At 45.2% G+C, this 27,115-nt stretch overlaps 1 protein-coding gene across 1 annotated transcript in view; it reads right to left on the bottom strand.

Annotated features, from left to right (window-relative positions):
- The window catches only part of Ust (uronyl 2-sulfotransferase), a 241,705-nt gene that overhangs the window by 37,679 nt on the left and 176,911 nt on the right, over positions 1-27,115 (bottom strand). The window contains exons 6-7 of the mRNA XM_048354264.1: positions 7,717-7,814; positions 6,459-6,616 (exon numbers count right to left, since the gene is read on the bottom strand). Of these exons, the coding sequence (XP_048210221.1) occupies positions 6,459-6,616; positions 7,717-7,814 (256 nt within the window). The remainder of the gene's footprint in view (positions 1-6,458; positions 6,617-7,716; positions 7,815-27,115) is intronic.

Here is a 27,115-nt window from a genome sequence, read left to right as displayed (position 1 = left end):
GATTTTGTCTATATATGTGGTACTGAGGAATCGAACCCAGGGCTTCATGCATGCTAGGCGAGCACTCTTGCCACTAGGCCACATTCCCAGCCCTGTTTCCAGTTTTTCATGGTCCAGCACTGTCTGCAGTATTGCAAAAGCCTGTGTATTGTAGGTTGATAACAATGAGACATTGACTAGGAACACACACACACACACACACACACACACACGCACGCACGCACGACAATGAAATGATATTCCTACTTGAAAAAGCCTGAGTTGGATAAAAATAGAAGCTCCCATTACAAAGTGTTGAGTCATACAAATGGTGAGACTGCTTCCTTGATTTCATCACGGAACATGGCAGGGGGTGGGGCCCCAGCCAAGGCGCAGAGAGCTCCCCCATCCCTTGTCTCCAGCGCTCCCCACATGGCCGTCCGTACCTGGGTGGACAGGGCACCCACTGTTGTAGCATTGCTACAGATCAACTACCGGCTTCCGAGGGCAAGTCTTAGAAGTAGTCTAAAAACCGAAATCTGTGATGACTAATTCCACCCCCCTAGTCATACTCTTCCCAGACCAAAGCACGCTGCTGTCGGTGCAAATAAAAACTGCGCCAAGTAGGAGTTCTGGAGTAGGGGAGACCACCTCCCAGCCCGCGCTGCCCCCCCCCCCACCCGCCCGCCCGCCATGCCACTGGGGGAAATGAACCAGGAGAGGGAAAGCCACATGGCTCCCCAACGGTGGTCTGCAGATCTAGAGACAGAACTGGGCTGGGGGTGCAGAGGGAGGATGAGCCCCAGGGGAGATCCAGGGGTGCGGCTGTGTGATCCCCAGGACTTCTGAGGACTGGGGGGCAGAGGCGGCTCAGGCAATATCAGGGAACGAGGGTGGACTCCACCATGGCGGCAGGCGAGGCAGCGGTGGGCATTTGGGAAAGGGAGCGGGGACTCTGGGTGTCAGTGCCAAGCACCCCGGGCTAGCACAAGGAGGGGAAAGCCGGGAAGAGGAAGTGCTGTGGGCCAGGCGAGCGCCTGTTGGCGGTGGACAGGGTGGGGAGCAGGCAGGGAGCTGACACCCGGGGCTCTGGCAGCTTTGGCTCAGCCAGTGGCTCTGGGGTTGGGATGAGTGACTCAGTTACAAAACACAGAGCTGCTGCTGCTGCTGCTGCTGAACAGCATTTTGACCGAGCCCACAATTCAGAGGCCAGCAGAGACAGGCAGGGGGAAGGCATGGACCCGAGCTGTCCTCACGCCGCCACTTCTGGTAGCCATGTCCTCATGTGAGTCTTTCCACCCCCACCTGACAAACTCCTAGGCACGCCCGAAGGCACCACACAAACGTCTCCACTCAGTAGAACGCACCGGGCCGGCCCTGTGGACGACCACCCTCTGCTTAGATCCTGTCCCAACTCTGCCCCGAGTGGGCAGACTGTACACACTCAAACACATAGTTACTCTTGCTAAGTGTATTAAATATCAAGTCTCATGGAAGAAAAATAGGTTTTCCAGTTACTACTAGAAAAATCCATGTCTATACATTCACTCCTTTCTTCCTATTCATCTCACGTAATACATTTGGGATGGTTTCCTACAGGAGGAACCATTTCAAGGTGAGTGAAAAAGTAAAAATAATACACTGAAGGTATGACGTCTAGTAATCACAAGCAATAACAGAGGGAACATATCTGAATATCTGTCTGTCTTGTCTATTTTCATTCTCTCTCTCTCTCTACACACACACACACACACGCACACACACACTTTTTTTTTGTTTGGTGGTAGTGGGGTTTTAATTTAGAAACTTCAGCACTCTACCACTGAAACTACCACTAGAAACCACTAGAAACAGGCACTCTACCACTGGAGCCATGTTTCCAGCCCTTTTTGCTTTAGTCATTTTTCAGATCAGATCTTGCGTTTTTGCTTGAGGTTGTCCTCCGATTGTGATCCTCCGACCTGGGCTGGGATTATAGGCATGAGCCACTACAACTGGACCCTCTCAGGCATGCTTCTTATGGTGTGATTTAACCTTTCACAAAGTTAAACACATCTAGGGGCTATATCCTTCCAGAAGGTTCTGTAAGCTGAATAAATCTGTCAGCCTGTGGTTATAGTTTCCTTCAGGAACTCTTGAGCGTTAATATAAAGAGGTGATTACGTTATGTGCTATGCTTAACTACTGTCCAACAGCTTTAGTTGAAGTTATATGCCATCAGCTTAAATGGTTAGATGTTATTTTAAGGTTCTAGCTCTGCTGTTTTCTCCCTCCCTACCCCTGCCAGACAAAGAGACAAAATTCTCTAAATTAGGTTCTTCTGTGGGGATTCTCACACACTGGCTTAGTATAATATGCTAGAAAACTATGCTGACTTCCTTTCTTTTTTCCCAGTGCTGGAGATTGTACCCACCCATGCCAGGCAAGTTTGCTACCACTGAGGTACTCTTCCAGTCTCAGACTGTGTCTGAATGGCATTTCTTACCGCACAGGTCTTATGTCAAACAGAGACCATTTATGGATTTTTCTCTTTAAGATTTCATCTTCAACTGCAATACACAGTATGCGTGCTTCATCCTACACACCTCTGACTTAGTGCTTAAGCCTGACGAGTAGCTTAGAGTCCCAGGTTTACAGTGTTTTGTGTGATGCTGGGAGTAAGGCTTGGAATAGCTTTTGTCACTTAGGACAATGGCAGTGTCACATGGGGCTTGTTAAGTTCTGGCAAGTTGTTCTGCCTCTTTGAAGCCTGGTTTCCTTGTTTACAAAATGAGAAGACTATTTGCTTCCTCAACCTCAGAGGTTTCAGTTAAGAATCAAACAAGGCCATCTCTACCATGCCCCATAAATGACCAATTACTATGTAATTATTACTTTCTGGCGTAATTAATCCAGGACTGTTGACTCAGATGTGATTGTTGTAAAGATCCTGTCTGTTTGATCATGGAGTGCTATCCATGTACCCCTCCCCCCACCCCCCCCCACAGTCTGTATTTAACTCATATAAACTTATTTGATTGCTAAACCCTGCTCTGACCTTTCCAATGGCCAAAGGCTCTTAAAATTCAATAGACTCATGTAATCGATTGAACTTGAGCTCCTCTTGAAACTCAAGTTATTATTTTGCAGTCTCTTAATTGAGTACATCTGTGTTCAAATGTTAATTTCTGCTTCCCTCTGCTGAGTTGGTATCAGGAAACCATAGGTATTTCCTTGGGAAAATGGAGAGCTGCTGCCACCTGCTGGACAAAGGTTAATACTTCATTAGCTAAATATTCTGTAATTTCATGTAATGGAAAGCAAACTGGTTTTCAAAAATGGAACCTTATGGGTCTCACTTAAGTTTAAATCTTAATTCTGCCTGTCCCCTAGGGAGAGATATTCTTCATCACTGGACGTAGGCACGGGTGAGTTTCCAGGTTTATTTTGGGAGGAGGGAGGCAAATATGCCACAATTGTGCCCATTAACAAACAGCGGAACAGGCAATATCATAACAAAACATTAACATCATAATGACACAGACCCTGAAGATAATCTGCTGGAAACTACAGTTGCCTCAACCACATGGGCAGAGCCATGGGAAAAAAAAAACAATTTAGAAGATCCTCTTGACTCACCTTACTGCTGTTTTTGTAAAGAATTTCTATCTTTAGTATAAGAAAGGCCAAGTATCCACTACTGTTTAACAGTCTGATTTTTTTTATTGGAATACCAATGAACTTTTTTCCCTGCAGCATACTGTTTAAACTTTTCTTCTACGTATTTGCTATTATTTCCTAGCAAATGTCCTCAGATATGAATGCTGCAAGACAAATGAACTCACAATGTCATGATAGTAAATAAACTAGCTGACCACAACCATTCCCAATATTTGATTGGCACTCTATCATGGTGGCCTATAAAATATTTAGGTAAAAACAATTAAAAAATACAGTTACTTAATAAATAATTTAAGTATGTGAACTAAGTCTCTTATTTGCAATTTGTTACACAATTTTCCTTTGTCATAATTGGCAGTAATATTCTCAAGGTAGCCTATAAATGTCTAGTGAACACGCTTTTATGGTGTCAGTGTTCAAAATGGAATGAAACACTGATAGCGAACACTAGTGCAATAATAATAACTGCATATATTCAAAATACAAGGAGAAAAGGTTGGACACAAGGAACTTAGTTCCATTTCTGGGTGCTAGGTGTCACTATTGAACAAAACAGCTTGGTTATTGGCCAGGTCTTAAGCATTTCTAAGAGGGCTGTTCGTATCTCCGCTCCAATCACAAATACTCACACATTCCTGCCCTTAGTTAATTTGCTTGTTTATTTTGGCATATACCACCACTGAAATTTTATCTTCTAAAGGTTATGACTTAGGGCTTAGCACTCAAATAAGCAAATGCAATGGAGTACAATGGAGTACAAATTACACCAATGAGGTGGTTCTTCCCCATTCAAGTCTGCTTGGGCCTTGGGTCTCTCTAATTCCAACAGTATTCTCTAGTCACTGGCTGAGAAACAGCCAGTGGGCAGTCTGCATATTAATTCAGGTTTTCAGATGGTCACTGATTAAGGGGCACTGGCTCCCTCAGTTTCTAATAGTTCAGTTTTTCTTCTTTGTCTTATCTACATCTACTTGGTTACCATATTTTTTCCCCCAGTGCTGGGTGTGAAACCCAGGGCCTTCTACAAACTAGACAAGCACTCTACCACTGAGCTCCATCCCTACTTGGAACATCCTTTAGTCTTGGCAAGGGCCAGGGTTTTGGTGTGCTGTACTGTGTGAAGTTAGCCTGGACAGATAAGGTGGCTCTGGTGTGAAATGGTGTCAGCTCCCATCCTGCCCTCTGCCTTAGGGGACATAGAAACTTCAGGAAAGAGGAACTGGGGCCTTAGTCTTATCACAGGGGAAAAAAAAAATCACAAGACACGGCTAAGAGGTCACAGAGCAGGGTAGAAGTTGCTGAGGGAGGGCTGTGGTCCAAGGGTCACACAGGTGATCTGTGAGAGTAACATTGGGGAAGAGTCCAGGTGTACAGACTCAGCCTCCATCCGGGGACTGAATTCTGGACAGTGGGCGGGGCCCAGTGCTAGGCTTCTTCACTGTTGGCAAGTGGAGGGCACTGGGGCAGCTGGGCTGTGTGGGCCTGGCCACAGGTAGGCCCGGGGCTTCCTCTAGAAGCCGCTTCCCCCCAAACCCTAGAACACTGGGTGTCCCCGATTCCCTCAGAGGTGTTACGTATACTGCCATGCCAAACCCAAAGGGAAACCACGCTTTCACTTACAAGCAGGAAGATGGTGGCTCAATGTCAAAGAGCGAATAGCAATCCAATTTTCAAAGATGTTTTCTACTTTAATTCAAGCGCTCGCAGATCACAGAATGAAGACCCACAGCTTCTAGGAGGTCACTTTTTTGTTGTTTGTTGGTTGGTTGGTACCAGTACTGGGGCTTGAACTCAGGGCCCTGAGCTCTCACTTAGCTTTTCTGCTCAAGTCTGCTGTTCTACCACAGAAGCCACAGCCCTACTTCTATCTTCTTGCTGGTTCATTGGAGGTAAGAGTCTCATGGACTTTGCTGCCCTGGTTAGCTTTGAACCTAGATTCTCAGATCTCAGCCTCCTGGGTAGCTAGGATTACAGACATGAGCCACCTGCACTTGGCATGCATTATCATGTATTGAGATGGAGAAAACAATCTATAGGAAATACCCAGGCAAAGTTTGCTTGAGCCTCGGCACCTGCCCAGGAAGCAGGTGTGGGCCAGGTCCTTGTCTGTCTGCTGCTTTGGGGACCTTTCCTCCACTCTTTTCCTACAAGGCAAAATACCATCTCTCCTCTCAGGACAGCAAACAAAAGCACAAACCAGTCAACAAGTTAGCAGTATGCGAGGCTGTGTGATCAAGGAGAGCAGGAAAGATAACATGAGGTAATACCAGGCAAATCTCTTCCGAGCTAAAATACTAATGAGAAAAAAACGATCAATTTCTGAAGGTAATTAGATTTACACCCACACTGTGGGCTGCCCGTGTCATTGTCTTGCCATTTTCTACTTCTTCTTGCTGCTGCTGTTTGGAAACCCCTTAGAATAAAATCTTAGGTGTATTTTCAATTTGTGACTCTATCTCATTTTCCATGCTAGCGTGCTTGGGTTAAATGACAGCGGTACCAGAGTGACTTCATCACACACACACACACACACATGCACACACTCACAGGGGCGTGGACTCCATGCAGGTGTGCACCTGCTTAGGAGACATTAATGGAGAATGTGGCGGGTTTTCCCTGGGGATGGGGGCAAATGGAACCATCAAGACTCCAAACATGGCAAGCTCGAGGCTTCGGAATCCACCTTTCATGGCCCTTGCCTTCCTTCGCCAGGCAGGAAAGCTACATTTAGTGAGCACGAGGGGCCGCATCCCTCCTTCCTTTCCGGAGTCCTTGTGGAGGGGAGTAAGCGGGGGGGGGGGGGTGAGGGGGAGGGTTACCTGGGTCTTTGTAGATGCCGAGCACACCCTTGAAGTAGTGAGGTAAAAATCTCTCCAGTAACAGCAGCACCTCCTCCAGCTCCTCCAGAATCCCCACGAGCAGGAAGTTTTCATTCGCGTTCAGCTTGGCGCGCTCAAGGGCCCACTCTCCAGGCTCCCTTTGTGGGTAGAAAAAAAAAATCATTTCACACCGTGGGACGCGCAGCAATCACCACAAGGCCCACTCGTGTCTCGTGGGCGTCATGCTCTTCCTGAAGAGTCGTGGAGACATGGCGCAGGGAGGCGGCTAGCTCCTTTTTGGAGCTAGCTTTGTGTAAACGAGAACAGCGCAGGTGTGGGGCTCTGGGGCTGGGCTGACAGAATTGGGGGGAACTTAGACAAGCTTGGGTTCCCTTTGAAAAGTGGTTCTAATCACCTTCACCTACCCCAGAGGTGAGGGAAAAGCACTGGGCTCAGACCACAAGCAACCTCTTGTGTCACAGGGAGCTAGGGATCCCTGCACCCCCAACAACCTAATATTTAAATAGAAATGACAGCATGGCAAAACAAAAAGGGCCAGGAATGCACCAGCCTTTCCCCTCGGCCTCCTCAGGAACACGAAGCCTCCCTCATCTCCATGTTGTATGGGGGGGGGGCGGGATGCCACTTCTGATTAGCCACCTTTGCGTTCCACCAAGCCAAGATGGCCATTCGTTGTCACTACCACTTACTCCCTAAGCTACAGACAGGATTTTCAATGTAGCTGTGCCTGATCATGTCCAGCTCTGGGGGTGGTGATTAGCTGGGGGTTTCTACCCCACCCCCATGCTGCGGATCCCCCCCCCCCCCAAGGGTGAGCTAAGTCACTGTGGACAGAACACTCTGGTATTTACTCTAGGTGTTCTCAGCATCTGAACCACTAAGGAATCACACCAGGGCCTTCCTGCCTTGCAGACCCAATGAATGGAGAGTGCAGGGTGGGGATGGGTGCATTGTGGGAAATCTCCAGTTGGGGGTGGGGGAGGGTAGGGGGGCGCTGGCTGCCAGCTGCTCCCCCTCCACTGTTGCTACCACCCCCAGGGGTTGCCAGAAGCTGAGTGGTGAATAGGAAGGAGGGCCCTGCCAGATGCTGGCTTTTTAACTGCATTCCTTATGGCACCCGGGAACAGGACATGGTAGCTTGTTAAGGGACGGGACGTATACATGGAATTGCACAGGGTCAGGAAGGTTGCCGTGGGGCAGGTTCACCGGCACGCCGGGAGGCTGGGGAAGGCTTTACCTGCATCGGGGGTGCTGTCCACAGAAGTAGGGGATGATGTAGAACAACCTGGGGTTGGAACACTCAGGGTAGTTTTCAAGAATGCACTCGTTGATGTCCTAGAAGAGATCACACAGCCGTGAGGCCCCTGCTGGTCTCCCCAACACCGCACCAGGGAAACGCACACTTCAACGGATGTGTTCCGTCTGTACTCTTCCCGACAGAACCTTCTCTCTGCCTCCCGGTACCTGGCTTCCCTGGCTAGGTGCATGGATGGCGGCACAAGTTCTGCGTTCCGAGGGAACCTGCCGGCTCCCTCACCCTCCTCTCCTGCGGGCTCGAAGGTTCTCGCAGGCTCACAGGCATGGGGAGAACAGCCCTGCTCCTGTGGTTACCAGTCAGCCCCCAGGAATAGAGTTGGGCATGCATTCTGCAGGGCTCGACTCTTCATCGACTGTGACCTGTACGGGCAGTCCTGTAGAAGTGAATTTCCCCAGGAATCCACACATCCAACAATGTTTGACGTATGGACGAGCGTGTTATAAAGGGTTTGCACAGCCCAGAGGGGCTGAGCAGTGGCTTCTAGTGACAGGACCTGCGTCACTTCTCACTTGTGAAGGCAGCCGTGTGCTCTCTAGAGATCGCCACATTGTAGGTGGTGAGCTACTGACACCTTTTCTGTTCAAGTTGGAAATTAGAAAAAGGCATCATTGTTTAGGCGGTACTGGGACTTGAATTCAGGGCATGCTTGCTAGACAGGCGCTCTACTGTTTGAGCCATTGCATCTATCTCCTTTTGGCTGTATATGGGTGCCCGTGTTGGGGTATGAACTCAAGGTCTGGGCACTGTCCCTGAGCTTCTTTGGCTCAAGGCTGGTGCTGTATATCCTTTTGCTCAGATTATTTTGAGATGGGGGTCTCACTATTTTCTCTGGCTGTCCTGAACCATGACCCTCCTTCCTTCCCAAACAGACATAACAGGTGTGGGCCACCGAACCCAGCCTTTTCTGTGAGATGGTGGAGTTTCAGGAACTTTATTGCTTGGGCTGGTCTAGAACACAGATCCTTCTGATTTTAGTCTCTGATATAGCTAGGATGACAGAAGTGAGACACTGTGCCTGGTTAAACTATTATTATTATTATTCCATTAGAAAAACATTTTCTATTCTCTCTCATTCCTCTTCCATTCATACACCAGTTAAACTCACACAATGACCATAATGAAGTCAGTGAGAATAGCAATAAACACCCATGAGTACACTTCAACATTTCAGTTCACCACAGGAAGTGGGGTCCCAATAAGAAATGAATGAAAAAATGAATGAATAAGCAAATGAAAGGCAGAGAAGGAAAGAGCCAGGAGCTCCAAGAGAGGAAGCGGCCACACTTGTGCTTGCTAAGCCTATCTTGCCCTGGTCCTGACTCTTGCAATGGCGGGCAGGGGAGGAGGCCATGTCCTTATAGGAACCCATAAATAATTCCACAAGGTTGATTTATGGGAAGACAAACATTCTTCATCCCCCCCCAAAAGGATTTCAGAGCCTGGTTCGGGTCATGAGCCAGATGAATGGGGTTGACCATGAGCATACTTTGGGAACACTGCAGGAAGGTGGAGACAGTGATACCTTAGGTGGAGGGGCAGGCGGAGGCAGGCGTGAGCTTCAGTCCCACCGCTTAGCCATCGACACAGGCCACAGGATGGATGGATCGACAGGGTCATTTCATTTTCCTCACAAGTCTCAGTGCAGCTGTCTTTCCAGTGTCTTGTTCTGCGGGTGCCTCTCAGTATCTCGGGACCATTCAGGACCATAAGGTTCCCCCCTAGTGCTAATGATTTTTGTGTTTGCAAGAAGGCTTTATTACCATCACCCTTCTGACTTGCAGCACTGGGAACTGACTCCTTTGTTTGTTTGTTTGTTTGTTTTTTTGCCAGTCCTGGGCCTTGAACTCAGGGCCTGAGCACTGTCCCTGTCTTCTTTTTGCTCAAGGCTAGCACTCTACCTCTTGAGCCACAGCGCCACTTCTGGCTGTTTTCTGTGTATGTGGTGCTGGGGAATTGAACCCAGGGCCTCATGTATAGGAGACAAGCACTCTTTGCCACTAGGCCATATTCAGGACTGGGAACTGGAGCCAGGACTTCCGTGATTGCCAGGCAAACACTCCGCCCCTTGAGCCACGCCCCAGTCATACCGCAGGCCTTGTGCTGTTATTTTGCTATTGAGAAAGGGCCTTGCTGCTGCCTTTGCCGGGACTGCCTGCAAACTCACGGTCCTCTCGCCTGCACCTCTTCATACCAAACTTCAGAGACACCGTGAAATGATTATGCAATTTCATTTTTTTTCTTTAAGCTTCTAGGGTAAGACTGCTTTAAGAAAACAAAACGCGTAATACTTACTTTAAACCTTTCTCTAACATTGCTGTTATTGTGGTGACTTAAACCAGCCAGTCTGCCTTGCTCCTCTGGCCCCGGAACCTTGCCATATACCATGTTCACCCCCTCCCTGACCTCCTCCGCCCTGGGTAAGACCTGCTCCACGCAGAGCCCCACATCACGTGGGAAAGGAGAAGCGAGTCCCTCTAAGGGAAACCCGGACGATCCTTTTAATTACCCCAAACTATGAAACGTCACATTACCTTTGTTGGAATTCATTGTAAGTTTTACAAGTGTAAAAACCATATAGTTTAGGATAAATTCCAATAAAAAAAATAGTCCTTTTAACGTTGAGTGCCGGTGGCTCACGCCTGTAATCCTAGCTCCTCAGAAGGCTGGGATCTCAGGATCATAGTTCAAAGCCAGCCAGGCAGAAAAGTCCCTGAGACTCTTATCTCCAATGAACTATCAAAAAGCCGGGAAGTGGAGTTGTGGCTCCAGTGGGTAGAGTGCTCAGGCCTTGAGTTCAAGCCTCAAAACAGGTGCGCGCGCACACACACACACACACACACACACACACACACACACACACACACAAATAAGTCCCTTTAAAATATGTTTTGTCAATTAAAAGGAAATTTTGATTCTGGTCCAGGTCTAGAACTAATTAACGGAGTGCCTTTACGTAAACCATGCATGTCCAATCCTCAGTTTCCCTATCTGTACGAATGGGTCTGAACCACACAACGTCAGTCTATAAACCTGTGGATAGAAGGGCCGTCCTCTAACAGAACTAATTTGTAAGAACAGTTTTGTAGACTAGATATCTAGAAGAGGTGGTCATTTCTTTGGCTCCCTAACTTACGAACTAACAAAAGGTTTGCACTCAGCATTTGCCATTTAAACCCTTTCTCTTTTCAAGGGAGAAGCATGTGGGAAAGTATCACGATTATTATCAGACAGACCTCACTTCCAATCTTGGCTGTACTGCCTATTGGTTTTAGGTAACTATCTACTTTCCAGGGGCTCCATTTCCTCATTTATTAAGTGGAGATGACAGTAGATGTCAAGTTGACCCTTCACTAAGACTAGACGTTGCCAGGGACTGGTAGATCACACCTGTGGTCCTAGCTACTCAGGACGCTGAGATCTGAGGATCGTGGTTCAAAGCCAGGCTGGGCAGAAGAGTCTTGAAACCCTTATCTTCCATCAACCAGACAAAACTGCCAGTTGAGCTGTGGCTCAGGTGGTTGAGTGTCAGCCTTGAGTGAGAAATCCAAGCAAGAGTAGGAGGTCTTAAGTTCAAGCCCCATTGGCACACACACAGACATAAAAGATTATAAGCCAAGTATGGCAATTATTTTACCTGTTACTCGACTCTTGAGCTTATGTTCTCTTTATTACACCACTGACATTTAAATTCTTTTTTCCTTTAGCTTGTATTTAAAAGTACCACTCGTGGAAATTGCTATTGTTTTTTAAGACTGCGATTTTTGTTATTGCACATAGAAAAGAGAGGAGGAAAAATATGAGGAGATGAAATGTGCTCTTTGTTATTAAGAAAAACCCAATCTGTTGGAAAAAATAACGACTAACATTTTAAAGCAAAATTCACTCCAGTGGAACTTCTGATAGTATATTCCATCCTAGCCTCAATCAACCTCAAACCAGAAAACACTATGCTGTGTCAGAAGCTCTTTTCCAGCGCGGATTGAACGTGAGCTTGGGAGCTGATCTTCACAGTACGAGGAGCACAAACATGTGAGCAAAGTTAAACGATGGAAGGACACAATGAAGGGCAATTTCCTGCGCTGGCTGACAGCTATATTAGAAATAAAAGAGTGAAAGATTACGGAGGGTCGTTTACCGCCGGGGCAACATGGAATTTTTGACCTGTAGGTAGGTTACGAGAAGAGACTACTATAAATTTGATGGGTAAGTCAATTTAGATAAAAGGAATGGATGCGGTCTAAGCTAACTTTTAGGGCATCACACTCTGCCTTGTAAGCCTTTTTTCAACCTAGTTAAAAAAACAAAAACACAACACATCAGAGCCAGAACCGGAAGAGTCAGACAAGACGTTTTCATGAGGCTTAATGGACATTAAGTGGCAGCTGCTGAGATACCCCCTCCTTGCATCCCCCTCTGTCAGTCCACATCTTTCTGGTAGCCATGGGAAGCACCTTCCAGAACCCTTCTCCATATAGCAGCCAGGGTGAGATGGTATACGGCGGACACCTGTGACATCTATTTTGTGATTATGTGGTCCTTCACTTCTGATTCTAAGTTTCTGGCTGTGTGTCTGACTGTAGGAACACAAACAAAGAATCACTGGCTAACAAGAAAGGCCCAGTTCTGTATCCACTGGACCCAATAGCCTTTATACCCCAGAAGCTCAACTCCAGGGAAGCTCTGCTTCTGACATGGAAATACAAACTCAGGAGGCCAAATATTTTCTGAAGCCCTCCATTCATGCTCCAAGATTTGGAATTTAAAGTTTCCAGTGCATTACACTTAAAGAAAAAGAGAGAGAGAGAGAAAAATAGCTACTGTTTTGACCTGAAATGTTACATGAGAAGGTTCAATGTGGTGCTCAGCTATTATCATTGGAGTACAGTAGCTCCTCTTCCACTAATGACAGTCAACTTTATTGAGCATGTAATATGACGAAGGGCAGGATTCTGTGCAAGATGGAAATGCAGTTTTTCTTTATTTTAGTTGTTGTTTCTTTGGTCAATCATGGGGCCTGAACTCAGGGCCTGGGAGCCGTCTCCGAGCTCTTTTTGCTCAAGGCTAGTGCTCTATCGCTTTGAGCCACAGCTCCACTTCTTGTTTTTGAGTGGTTAATTGGAAATAAGAGTCTCATGGGGACTTTTCTGCACGAGGTTGGCCTTGAACCCCGATCCTCAGATCTCAGCCTCCTGAGTGGCTAGGATTACAAGCATGAGCCACTGGCACCTGACACTCCTTCTTCTTAAATAGCATTTAGACAAGGTCCTTCTGTGAAGGGGTTGATGCATTTCAAAGATTGTGGTGATGTCAGCTACAATGATTTCATAGACAGCAAAATGAATGTAACAGAATGCAGACTGAGTCAGGCTGACTCGTAGATAGATTTACTTCCGTTCTGGTAGAAAAACAGCTAAATACCAAATACTAAATATCAGTTAAAATACCAAAAAAATTGTAAGTAACTCAATTATTGGGATTAGGTATACTGCTATGTATCTGAGTTAAATCACTCATACAAACTATAACTCACACAAAATATAAAGAATAAGTAATTATAAGCAAAAGGCATACATGAGAAATTAAGACTACATATACAACACAACCAATTTAATAGCTTTTGTTAAAACATTTCAGTCCTTTAAAAATGGAGCCTTAAGTCTTTCAGGCTTGAAATACTATTTTATCGATGTGTGTTTAACTCTTTTTTTTTGTTATCTATGTTTTTTAATTCTAATTTTTCTTGTAGCTAGATTTTAGAGCTTGATTGGTCTTTTATGATATTTACTCTCTTGTTATTTCACTCACATGATCTTCCATGTTGATTTGAATTTTTTTCTCATGACAATTAGAATGTGAGACATTACATGAGAATGTAAGAATCTCTCTCTCTCTCTCTCTCTCTCTCTCGCTCGCTCACTCTCCTATCTCTGAGACTATTCTGTTTCTTTGGGAAAGAAATAATTTATCACCAGAAACAACTACCAATGACTGATGGTTGGAATTTGCCAGAGAGCATTGTGGTAATCACTTTAGTCCATGACAGTAAGCCTAGTGTAGGGAACACAGTGAGGTCTTGCCTCACAAACGGGAGGAGGGAAGAGAGAGGAAGGGAAGAGGGAGAGGGGAAGAAGCGGAGGAGAGGGCGAGAGAGAGGGAGGGAGGGGAAAGGAGAAAGAGAGGAAAACAGAATTCAACAGGAAATACCAAAGACCTCAGAAACACTGGTTTAAAATTCCTTTTACTTCTAGATCGCATCTTACGTTTTGAGTCAAATCTGAATGCAACAGTTTGGAATGTTAACGCGTCTATAAATATTCAACACGGCTTTTCTTTTCAAAACACGAGTCCTTGCCTTTGACTAGATGTCAGCTCACGGGGCACCCCGCGAGGCACCTCGCCAGCGGGAACCGGCGACATCCACAGCCCATCTCTCAGCGCATTTCCACGGGAGTTCAGAGTGACGGCAACACACAAGGCACAGACAGATGGTTTGGGGCTCTCTTGTCTTGCGGCAAGACAACGCAAAAATGCAGGGGGAAAGAGAGGGAGCGCCTGGCCCTGGGGGCTGTCCACTCTTCTCTCTTGAGGGCTGGGGACAGATGACAGCTCTTTCTCACAGGCAAGATAAACCTTCCTGCCTCCCATGTAAATGGAACCTAGAATCCCATGGGGATGACGTTCTGAAATGTCTAGGACAGCCATGCCACACACGTAGGTGGACATCATTCTGGAGTAGGCATCCAGGTAGGCAAAATCCTTCTCTCTACTGAGCTCTTCACAATCACTCAGAAAATGCTGTAGGTCAGTGTGATGGAGATGAATCCTTCTTCTAATAAGCCCTCTCACTGGGTTAGTATGAAACTCGTCCTTATCCCCCCCCCCCCCCCTTGAATGTCTTTTACTTGCCCTGTGGCATTCAAAGCCCCCTGCTCTGGCTGGCTTCCTTCCATGGTTCCACCAACCTGGATGGAAGTGGCAGGTAGAAATGTCTCATAAATTAATGCACACAGAGGCTCTCCAAACCAACAGCTACCCTTGGGCCTAGCAAGCAGCGCCCTGAGGAATTCTAGCACAGAGGAAGTCAAGGTAGGCACGGGGCCCTTGGCACAAGGGACGACACCGAGGTAGAGGGCCCGCACCCCCTGCCTTCACAAAGCAAAAGAGCCCTATCTTGACTAATGAGTGGCTCCATGGAAAGGTTCTAGATTGGAAAAATCCTGGCTCTTGGCTAACAAGCTGTGTTCTAGCTTACTCAGGCAGCTCAGATCGACCAATTCCTGGCCCCGCCTTTGCCCTGTTTCTGAGGAGCAGGTCCACGTGGCTCCCCATTTCTGGCAACTGAGACCATGTTTTATTGCCTGTGCCTAAGCATCTAAGAAGCTTCCTTAGTTCCTCTAGCTCCTCCAGATTCTAGAAGGTCCTTCGATTTGCCTGTTAGCTTCCCTCCACAGAAACAGAATCCGTTCCCTGCATGTCACATCGGCTCACGGCAGCGGCATAACCAAGCTGTGTTACGAGCATGGCATCGCTGCTGCCATTTCCGGGGCCGCTCCTGGCTCTTCCTCCTGTGTGCTTCCATCTGCGCATTGACATGTGTCTGTCTGCTACGCCCTGGCCGGCTGGCTCTAGTGCTGAAGCCTAACACAGCTGCCCCCCTCCCCCACAGCAGCAGGTGGTTCTGGTGGAAGGCCATCTAGGTGGTGTCTTCTTGCTCCTGGGTGAAAAAGCACCTTTCAATGCATACGCTATGAACTGAAGAAAAGTGAGGGAAGGGGAGGGTGGGGCGGGGCGGGGGGGGGAAGGGTGAGAATGTTGAAAGGGTTGACATTGATCAACTCATTGTATTCATAAACAGAATGGCAACTGCTTTGCACAACTACTTAAAGATAACACCATCATCATCGCCATCATCTTTTGAGGAGGCAGTGGTGGCTCACACCTGTCACCTTAGCTATGCAGGAGAGCTGAGGTCTGAGGATCACAGTTAGAAGCTAGCCCAGGCAGAAAAATCCAAAAGCCCTTCAATTCACCAGCAAGAAGTCAGAAGTGGAGGGGTGGCTCAAGTAGTAGAGTACCAGCCTTGGGCAGGAATACAGCAGCATGAAACACTGCCTAGGATCTATATCCTTAGTACCTTTTAAACACATGGCATTGTTTACGGAGAAGACACGTGTTAACTTTGGTCTATAGAGTCACTCACCAGTGATATTCCCAGTGAAATGCCAATTCATGGCTAATTTTGGCAGTTATTATTTATCATGAACCAACAGAGGCTCGTTGATGGATTAAAAACAGGGGGCCACTAGCCTGGCCTTTAGGAAAGCTCATTGCACACTGTCTCCCTTTATTCAATTCTCCAAACTTCCTAGAAGTTACACCTACTGCTGCAGTTCTCTTTCAGGGGCTCTGAAAAGAGATGCCAGGTATGAAGAATCCTGCCAGAATATGTGTGTGTGTGTGTGTGTGTGTGTGTGTGTGTGTGTGTGTGTGTGTTTAAATGAGGCAAATTCTACAGATCCTACTCTAAAACTACCAAGTCCAACCCAGTTTGGGATAAGCATTTTCAAAGGTAAAAGTGGAAATACATTAGCCATCACTAGTTCTCATAATGATAGTGCTGTCGTTTTCTTTGAATGAAGTATCTGGAACATTAGCACAGGGAATGCCTGTGAGCAGAGATCAGCACCAGTGGGAGTCCAGGATGGGCTCTTCAGGCTGCTGTGCTACAGGGAGTCTGTCTGAGGAAATCCTAGAGCCCAGAGCCCTGCATGGCCCGACACCCCGTTAGAGGAAGGAAGCTTGGTCCAATGTGATCCATGGAGAAGCTGCAGAGTGTGTTAGTGCTTCGTGTCACAGAGCCCAGGGAGCTGTACAGATGAAGCCTGATAGCAAGTGTGATTCTGGAATGCTTCTGTGAGGCCTTACGAGACCCTGTCACATCCTATCTGTGACTTTGTCATACGGTATTGTTTCCTCTTTAAATTCCACTCATTTGAAGTATGTCACAAGGACAACAATGCCATAATTTCTGTTCGACCTAGCTTTTCTTAATAGCATGCCCTACATTTCTGGAAGATTTTTCTCTGTAATACGGTACTTACTCACCCAGTGCCAAACAGATGCCCTGTAAAAGTAGCCTTGGAAGATGATGAAATTTTTATTTGACGTGTGCTATGCTTAGCAAGTCACTCTGGGAATCTTGGGTGTGTGGTAAAAGCTTTCAGATGATGATACTGATTTTCAGTAGACAACTTCATAAAAAATTCACCAGCAGAGGAAAGTCCAAAATACATTTTAAACAAAAGAGTGCTTGCAGGATAGTGAAAGGCAAGATATGTGGCCTTGTGGATGCTTGTTTCAGGCGTCGTTTTGCGAGACATTGAAAAGCCATTAGCTGACCTATCACCCGTCCCTCACTGGAGAAGGCAAATTCCAGATGTGGGCTCCATTTGAAGGAATAAATGACTGGGGCTTTGCATCCTGGTTGTCTCTGACCTCTGCCACCAGCAGTCTGCTGTGATTTTCTCTACGTGTTACCTTGGTTACCAGGCATGCACCTGGTCCCTGGGCATTTGCAGCTCAGGGCATTGCCTGCAGGGGGCAGCACTGATCACACTTGGGAGCATAGAGTCCGGGGTTGGGGGGGGGCTTATTTATCTTTTATCACTGATAAATATTGAGATGCTGGTGAAAGCCTTAAAACAATCAGTGGATGACAGAAAAAATAGATCCTGTAGAATCTACGCTTTTAACTCTTTTGTGAGGGAGGTTGGGTCGTGGGGTTTGAACTCCTTTAGCTTTTCCGCTCCAAGTTAGAGCTCTACCACTTTGAGCCACAGCTCTGTTTCTGGTTTTCTGAGGGTTTATGGAGATAAGAGTCTCACAGACTTTCCTGCCCAGGCTGGCTTTGAACCATGATCCTCAGATGTCAGCCTCCTGAGTAGCTATGGTTACAAGGGTGAGGCCTGGCTTTGATTGTTCTCTGTGTAATTCCAGAAGGGAAAGGTATGTGGAAAATTTAAGTCAGAGACCGGAGGACCACTGCAGGCTTTAACTGCAAGAGAAGCAAATCATTCACCTCAAATCTGTTCGTTTCACCTGTTCAAGCAGCCCTGGCCAATTCTCATCAAGTTTTCTTAGAAGCTGTGCTGACAGGAAAATGAAGCTCACCCAGAGCTTCCAGCCCACAGGAACTTGTGAGCGGAAGCACGGCAGGAATTCTTGGGAAACCATACATGTTCTTTAAGCGTTTCATACAGTAAAAGTTATTTATGACTCCTTTGGGCCACACAAGTTTCTAAAAGCAACTGTCTTAGCCTTGTAGAACTTTGATGATTTTTGCTTTCCCAGCAGAAGAGGTTCTGAATTCCCTTTTCTTTCTTTCATATCCAATGGTCTGATAGTTTTGGCCTATGAATTCAAAACAAACCACAAAAATCACACTTTCAGCTTCTGGTTATCCAGGGTATAAACAACATGTTTGTGGATTGGTTTTTAGGCCATAGTCTCTCTCTCTCTCTCTCTCTCTCTCTGAAAACACTTACTAGGACTATAAAGACCACAATGAGACTATTGACTAGTGAAATAGTGAATATCCACTGGTTGATTATTTGTGGCAAATTTAAAATCACAGGTTGACTTCCTGCTCTTGGAATAGTTTCAAACCACTAACTTATCCCTCCACCCTTGAGTCAAGAATAAGAATTCATTTCAATATAGTCCAAGAAAAACACAGTCACAGATCATAATGCAAGAATAACTTTTGCTAATTCAAGACTTAATATGATTTTTTTCACTATTGATCTTTTTCCATGATGAAAGCAATACTCTCTTTTGTGAAAGTGGATAAGCTGGTTTGGAATAATTTCTAAACCTTTCATTGGGAGGGTAGAAAAGTTTACTTAGGATGGAGTCGTTATTAGTTTTTTACTTTAGGAAGCCATACAGCTCTATAAATTCATAACTTCTTAGTTTAGCACAAAGGATTTGATCATTTTTCAATGCATAATGCTGGTTTGATTTAAGAAACAGAAAAATAAAGGAGGTGTTGGTATAAATCTTTTTTTCTAAAGAGCAACCAAAGTTTTATAGCATTCCAGTGGAGAATTCGCAACAGTTGTAGACCACTAGGCAGATGGCGTCCAAGATCTTCCTAACATTTGGTTCAGAGCCATTTCCTTTAGCATGAGTCTATATTTAGCAGTACACCTAAGCCACTTGGTCTTAGAGAAGACAGAAGAAAAACTTATTCTACTTTCTTGGTCAGAGCCTTGTTGGATCTAGAAATCTGTCTTATGAACACTCAGAATTTGGAGATTTAATATAGTGATTGGCCTAGAAGCAAATAGATCAAAAGAGAACCTCTCAACTCCCTCAGCGTTTCCCTGGGCCAGTGGGGAGTCTCCCCAGGATAGAACTGTACTTCAATATAATGCGTTCCTTTGTAATTCTAAATATCTTCAAGTGCATTTACAAGGATTCTGGAAAGAAGTTTGTAGGCAGTGCTAAATGTTGAGGTTAAGGTGTTCATGACATAAAAGAGATGAAAATCCCTTGGGAAACTGGGCACCCGTAGCTCATGCCTGTAATCCTAGCTACATAGGAGGCCACGATCTGAGAATCTGGGCTCACAGCCAGCCCAGACAGACAAACACATAAGATTCTTATCTCCAATTAATTACAAAAAAAAACCAAACAAAAAACAAACCAAAAACAACAGAAAAAGCTGAAGGAGAGTGAGAGGCCCTGTTTAAGTCCCAGGACAATTTTAAAAAGAAAAGAGACCTCCTGGGTGTTTGGAACTTCTGTTCTTGAGCAAGAGGTCAAGATTGTTCTCCATTGTACTATATATATATATATATATATATGTATGTATGTATATGTATATGTATATATATGCGCTAGTGCTGGGCATTATTTAGACCATCCAAAAATGTCACCTGAAATGTCAATGTCTGACTGAGATTTGAAAAGTTCTCCTTAAAAAGCACAGGTAGCCAGATGCCAGTGGCTTACACCTATAACCCTAGCTACTCAGGAGGCTGAGATCTGAGGATCATAGTTTGAAGCCAACCCTGACAGAAAAGTCTGTGAGACTCTCATCTCCAATAAACTACTTAGAAAAGGCCAGAGGTGGTCCTGTGGCTCAAGTGGTAGAGTGCTAGCCTTGAGCACAAAGAGGCTCAGTGCCTAGGCCCTGAGTTCAAGCACCAGGACCAGCAAACAACAACAACAACAAAGGCATGGGTAAAAATCCCCTTTTAAAGAGCTAGACAGTAGTCTACAATAATGACCACTATTTTTTTTAATGTAAAGAGAATCCATTAGGTGGTTTAAGTGTCCAAAGGAATTTCTATATTTTCCCCTTATACCAACACAGTGGTCCTTAGAAAGTAGGGTCTACCAATCCCTAGCAGGTCCTGAGAACCTTTCAGGGGTTCACAACATCAGGACCATTTTTATAAGAATACTGAGTGGGATTTGCCTTATGATGGTGGTGACTGAACAAGGCTTATAGCAACAGCAATACAACAACCAGCTCATCAGTGCAACTCAAGGAAGGCAGCCATCTTGTACTAGAGATGAAGATGTTCACCTTATGCTTGCGACAGGACAAGAAAGGCTCCTTTGTCTTAAGGAAGCTGTAGATGAGATGGTAAAGATGATTGATTGTATAAAATCTCAATCCTTGAGCACATGTCTTCTTACTCTAAGGTGAAAGGGTGTGGGAAGTTTATAAAGAGCATTGCCTTTTCTTTCTGGTGCTCAGGTGAGGTCTAAGGCCTTACTTCCCAGAGCAACAAGTCTAACCATTAAGAAATAAAATACATAGAGTGACCAAGGAAACCAAACTTGATGAATTACTTGTTAAAATTTAAAAAATAGGGGGCTGGGGATATGGCCTAGTGGCAAGAGCGCCTGCCTTATATGCATGAGGCCCTGGGTTCAATTCCCTAGCACCACATATACAGAAAATGGCCAGAAGGGGCGCTGTGGCTCAAGTGGCAGAGTGCTAGCCCTGAGCAAAAAAAAAAAAAAAAAAATTTAAAAAATAGTTTTCATAGTAATACATGTACTAGCTTAATATATTGAAGAATTAAGATTTCTCAGTGGTTCTAATATCTACTATAAAATCAACTGGAATGTTACCAGTATGAGTAACTCAAGGATAATGCTCATAACACTAGCAGGTAGAAAATATCTATGCTCTGTGTGTGTGTGTATGCATGTGTGCGTATTTGTGCACATGTACTGGTACTGGGGCTTGAACAAAGGACCTTGTGCTTGTGTTTGGCTTTTCTGTAAGGCCGGCACATCACTACTTGAGCCCTGTCTCCACTACATCTGCTTAATTAGAGTCTCTTGGATTTGTCTGTCTGGGCTGGCTTCAAGCTGGGCCCTTTAGATCTCAGCCTCTTGAGCAGCTAGGATTACAAGCATGAGCCACTGGCACCTGGCATAAAAGATCTATATTCTATTGGTGATATTAACAGCATAGTGAATGGTGCTGTAGTCTGTTGTTTGCATTCAAAATGACAAAAAAAAACTAAGTTAGTGGGACTATTTGGATGCATACTTCTTTTGGAATTTGTAGCTGGCTGGAGTTGACCCATTAGCTTTTCAGAGTGATCTGAGGACCCATTTGAAGAACACTTGACTGAGAATGGTCTTGATTTAAATAGCATCCAGTTACTCCTTGTCCCCTTACCTTGATTACACAGTACATCTTGTCTATTTACTGTTTCTGTCCACTGGATGCCAGCTCCATGAAAGGCAGGACTTAGTCTCTCTTGCTCACTACTGTGTCAGAGCTGGGAGTCCATAACAGAAGCTCAACAACTATTTCTTAAGTGAACTACTATAGAGTTGACATGGAGACTTCTCTTGTCTTACTCCTTCTAGTTCATGTTTGGAATATTCTGTTGCCCTCTTTTTCAATATTTACATCTCCTAGATGTACTTTGAAGTTAGGCTCATAATTGAACCTGAGGAGTTGCTGCTCGAAAAGAATGTCTCAATCAGTTAACATGGAGCTTCTAAGCCCTGTTCTGAGCAGGTCTGGTGGTTGCTGGTAGGTACTATTGTCTCTTACTGCCTTCCACAGGGGAAAAGGCAAATCACTGAAGCACAAGCCAAAATTTTCTGTAAAATCCCTAAAGTAAAGCTTTTGTGGGATGAGATGGAAAATATGAATCTGAAAGTCTGAAAATCTGGGATTGTAATTTATCCATGAAAACACCCTGGTATCACATGGAAGAGATTAAACAGCCAAATGGAAGCTTTACCATCCAGTTAGCCTATCACTATATGTTTTCTTTGGCAGCTCAATCTTAATAACATTAGTTTGCCTAATGATTTTAATTGAAAAGCAAGAAAAACTTCACTGGCATCAAATCTTAGTCCTCTTTCTCCTTAAGTCACTGCATTACAAGGTCAGTTTGTTTGTTACAGAAAATACAGTTAAACAAGAGGAAAATAAAAAGCAACTGCCAAACTGACATCACACAAAATACTTTACAATATAAGATATAGAGGATATAAAAATATAACCGGTAGATAATAATATAGTATACTGGGATATAGCCCCTTTCTGTGTTTTTTGGTAAAAAGGCTTATATTTCTCACTGTGGGTTGTCTTTACTGTAATGTCAAACTTTCACAATGTCACCTTTCACAAAGGTGAAAAAGTCTTGGAACTTTCTTTCTTTATATACTTAATTTTTTTTGTATCTAAATGTGAGGTATCATCACAAACAGTTCAGTGTTCTTTTTTTCAAGTTGGATTTTCCTTGACTTAGACCTTCTTCTGTCTAAATTAGAAATAAGAAGGATGAAATTTAAAAATCCAAACTACTGACTTTCCAGAGAACTCAGAGGAGCTTGTTCTTTATCCTAGGACCTGCAATCCTCTCATTTGTTTGAAGAAGAGGGGTGAAGATTAGGAAGGACCAGATGAGACAAGTGCTCAGTCTCTGAGATTAGAATGAGCTATTATTGTGGCTTGGCTTTGGTTGTTGAGTTCTATAGGACGCCATCTTGGGAGAATGGTTGTGGTTGCCTTAAACGAACAAGGCCTTTGCTGGCCTGGAAAGGCACCTGGAAGAGTTGGGGATAATGTCTTCCCTCGCTCACCTGCTGTCATACTCTGGCATGCACATCTGCCATCTATATAGTATAGAGGCCTCTGTTTTGCATCCCAGGTTGTTCCTCCTTTTTGTGAACATGGGTCAAGGCCTATCAATGGTTTCTCCTGAATTTTAGTAACAGGCTCATGCACCATATTTTTTCTTCAACTCTCTAGCCTTCACTTTTGTTCTTCTTCTTCAATGTAATACTCTAGCTTTCTATAAAGTCAGCCGCTAAGTGTTGGCCACTTGCATTAGCAGTGTGTACAAAGCAATAGAGATGCAGGACATGTATTTCTATGGTTCGGACATAGCCTTCAACAAGAAGGCTCTAATGTTTCCAACTGGTTCACAATTCATGATCAGTTTTTTATTTCTAGTTCCTTTTGAACCATTTCAACTTTTCCACCAGAGTTTGTTTTTTTTTTTTTTTAAATTGGGGATACATGTTGAAGTTGGCGAAGTCCTCCTCCACAGAATACCCACAGGGGTTAGAAATTGCTTCTTCAGAGGTTCAGAGCCCTCAGCTTCATGTCCATGAAAGCCTTTGAAAGCTAGCATCCCATTTTTACTGGGGCGGGGGGGGGGTGCTGATGAGGTTCCCACATGTAGGAAAGGCCATTCCAGGAGGAGCAGATGCAACTGTGAAGCTTGTCGCTGGGAGGTGGGCGGAACCACTGGCTCTGAGCGGCTGCCCTCAGGCATCTGGCTAACTGCTCGAGGCAGAGGAGAGGACGAGGGGTGGGGTGGGGGGTTAGAGGGACCACATCTTTAACAGCAAGAGGAGGTAAGCTGGAGGCCATGTGGAAATGGCGAAGTAGAATGGGGTGAAGTTGGTTCAAGGAAAGGAAGGAGTATAGAAGAGTAAGACATGCAGTGGGGCTTGCAGTGTGTAGGTTTCTACAGCTCCGGGTTAGAGGTCAGGGAAACTTCTGCTTCCTGTCCACCCTTCAGAGAACACCAGAAGCAAGATGGCGGTGGGTGTTGTGATTGGTTTTTAAATAAATGGAATAGAGCAGTGAATTGCCACGTGATTCAGGCTCTGCCTGTCTGTTCCATCTCAGTTTTTGGTTTGTCCTATTTCCCACCTCACGCTTACCACCCCAGCAACCCTCTCTGCCTTTCATTCCCCTTGCTGTGCCAAGCTAAGGGGCCTTCCTTCGAGTGATTTCCTCGCACTCATCCCCCAGGGCACAGCTCAGCTCCTACCAGGCCGTCTCAGGGATGCAGTGTCCCCACGCCTCCAAAGAAACACCTTCCAATGAAAATTCTGGCTCGGTCAGACTCTCCCTTTAAACTGAGCTCCTCGAGAGCAGGCCGATGTCCTCTTTCTGCAGTCCTAAACCACACAGGCCACACGTGGCATGGAGTCAATGGCCAACGCATGCTGCTGGATGGAGACAAGGCTGATGAGTGGACACACAAGGAAGACCATCAAGATGTTTGAAACAAGAGACCAAACTAGAGTGCAAGCTCCCCAGCAACAGTCCCTTTTGTGTTCATGACTGACATTTTCCAACTCCTGGGAGAAGTGCCTATGACGGACTTAGCACTCCACAAATTTAAAATAAGTCAACCCAGGAGATATTTTGGGAAGGAATAGTGCACAGATTCCTTGCTCTTCTGGAGGTAAGGGCTCTTCTCATGAGCCTTGTATTTCCTTCAGAGGGTCTCATTGATTTGCTCAGGCTAGTATCAAGGTTGCGATCCTCTTACTTCCAACTTTCTGAGTGCTGAGATTATAGGAGTACACTACCACACCTGGTTCAGAAGCTTACTTTTTTGCCTGGAAGCAGCATGCTTCCTTCCACAGCTTCTTGGGTACATTCAAAATAATGATGACATAAATTATTATAATGTTTGATGAGAACCCTAAGAACCCAGCGCCTTTTGATGTCTCAAGGCTGTTTGGGACACGGCCCTTTGTACAGTAGCCATAGGCTTCTTGGGTAGTGTTTGTTCATTCTCCTCCCTGCATGGCTTTGCAGAACCCAGCTCTCAGGCACTGGAGTGCATGAGAACAATCTGGGCTCTGGAAGCTTCCAGGCAGTGTGAGTGATTCACTAGCAGGCTGGTGAGTGTTGGGAAGATGAACAACTTCCCAGCAAACAGTGAATGGCCACAAGAGCAAGTAATAGATGTCTCTGTCTCCTAGTTTGTGGGTGGAAGTCAGCAGGAAGCAGAGGCACATGGCGGGCTGTAATGGATGGTGCAATGACCTCTTCCAAGGTCATTGTGTGCTAGAAACACATTTCCCAATGGTGACTGGCAGGAACAGATACAACTGTTCCAAGCCCCGCCTTTTCTTGTATCTCAGATTCCACAGCTGTTCCCATCTGTTTGTCATCATTAGGGGAAGGATGTCTGTCTGTCAATATTGCCTACTACAGCACATATTTATGAGCCATGCAGGAACACAGGAAGTGTAATACGACCACTCTCTCCATCTCTGAGCAACCCTGTGACATGATGAAGATGGCAAGAGAGAGGTTGACTGCCTTGTGTCACCTGAGTCTCTGCAAGCAAAGCGGAAAGAAGGGTTTGGGTTTGCTGACCGCGCAGAGCTAGGGGTGAGCATGGCAGAGGTGGAGTATTGTGTGAAGCTTTGCCATGGGCTTCTCCCAAGAGAAATCTCATGCAAACAGGGTTAACAGGGGTCTTGAAGATCTTGACTCCTCTGCTTTCATCTACGCAGTCATATGGGTGGACTGAAAACGGCTCCCAGTCCAGGGTCCTAGCCAGAGGTTCCTCATTTTCTTAATGTCAGGTAGTTCAGGGTAACTTCTCAGACCTTCCCTCAGAATGTCACAGAAGGGTTGGGTGTAGTGGTGCAAGCTTGCAATCCTGCAGATGGGAGACTGAGGCAGGAGGATCATGGGTTTGAGGACAGCATTGAGACTCTATCTCAAAAACCTACCCTTCCATCTACCCACCAATCCACCGATCCATCCATCCATCCATCCATCCATCCATCCATCCATCCATCCACCCACCCACCCATCCAACCAACCATTAAACAATCCAGTTAACTAACCAACCAACCAAATAAACAAAGCTTCCCAAAACCAAAAACCTAACAACAACAAGAAACCAAAAAGCAAAGAAAGCCAAAGATGTTTTCAAAGTAGAGAGGGTGAATGAGGACTCCATGTCAGAAATGGGCCAGCCCAGCCCCAAACCACCTTATCACCGACCAATACATGTTTGCCTTTGTTCTCCTACTTGAAACAGTGAAATTGTATCTCACTTGAGCTGTGGCTGGCAGCTTGTTGTTCATCTTTCTTTGGTATTGCAAAATTGTGAATGATGAGTTGTTCTGCATTTATTATAATTTATCAACTTGTAGCACAAGGAAGAACTGACTGCTAGGAAAAACCACACCCATGGAAAAAGAACCAAGATTACAGGGAAACCCAGAGATCTCAGGAAAGGACAGCAACCCTGAATTCACTCTGGCAGCAGAATGATGAGAGCATAGCCATTCTGGAGTCTGTGGGTCACCAAACAAGACAGCCACGTCATAGGCGTGTGTGTGTGTGTGTGTGTGTGTGTGTGTGTGTGTGTGTGTGTGTGTAGGGGGTATGGGAGGAAGTAATGGAATATTCTTTATCTTTTTCCTTTGAATTTTCTGTCATTAGGCCTTGGGATTTGTGCTGTTTATCTTATTATTACATTATGTAATATTATGTTATTATACTATCCTTGAAATGACATTCCAAAACATCTGGATCTTAAATATTATACTCTAATAGAAAAACATGTGGGGATGAGCACTAATTGATAGCTAGCGATATAATTTTTACTCTGACACCTAGAAGAATTCAATTCCTATCGATTTTTATTCTTATGGTTTACATTTCTACAGATACTAACAAAAACAACTGGAAAAATAATAAAATCATTCTTAGCTAGAGATAGACTTTTACCTAGTAATAAGGAATCTACTAAAATATCTACTGACAAATACTAAGATAATTCAGTAAGTTGGCTGAGTTAAAAATAATACACAGAGATGTGTGCTGGCAGCTCACACCTGTAATGCTAGCTAGTGAGGAGGCTGAGATATGAGTTCAAAGCCAGCCTAGGCTGGAAAGACTGTGAAACTCTTTATCCAATTAATCACCCAAAAAGAGCTAGAAGTAGAACCATGGCTCAAGTGGTAAAGTGCTAGCTTTGAGCAAAAAAGCTCAGGG

The sequence above is a fragment of the Perognathus longimembris genome, chromosome 9 (genome assembly GCF_023159225.1).
Source record: "Perognathus longimembris pacificus isolate PPM17 chromosome 9, ASM2315922v1, whole genome shotgun sequence".
Taxonomy (NCBI): Eukaryota; Metazoa; Chordata; class Mammalia; order Rodentia; family Heteromyidae; genus Perognathus; species Perognathus longimembris.
Note: the sequence above shows the minus strand (reverse complement) of the source record. Positions and strands in the feature narration are given on the sequence as shown.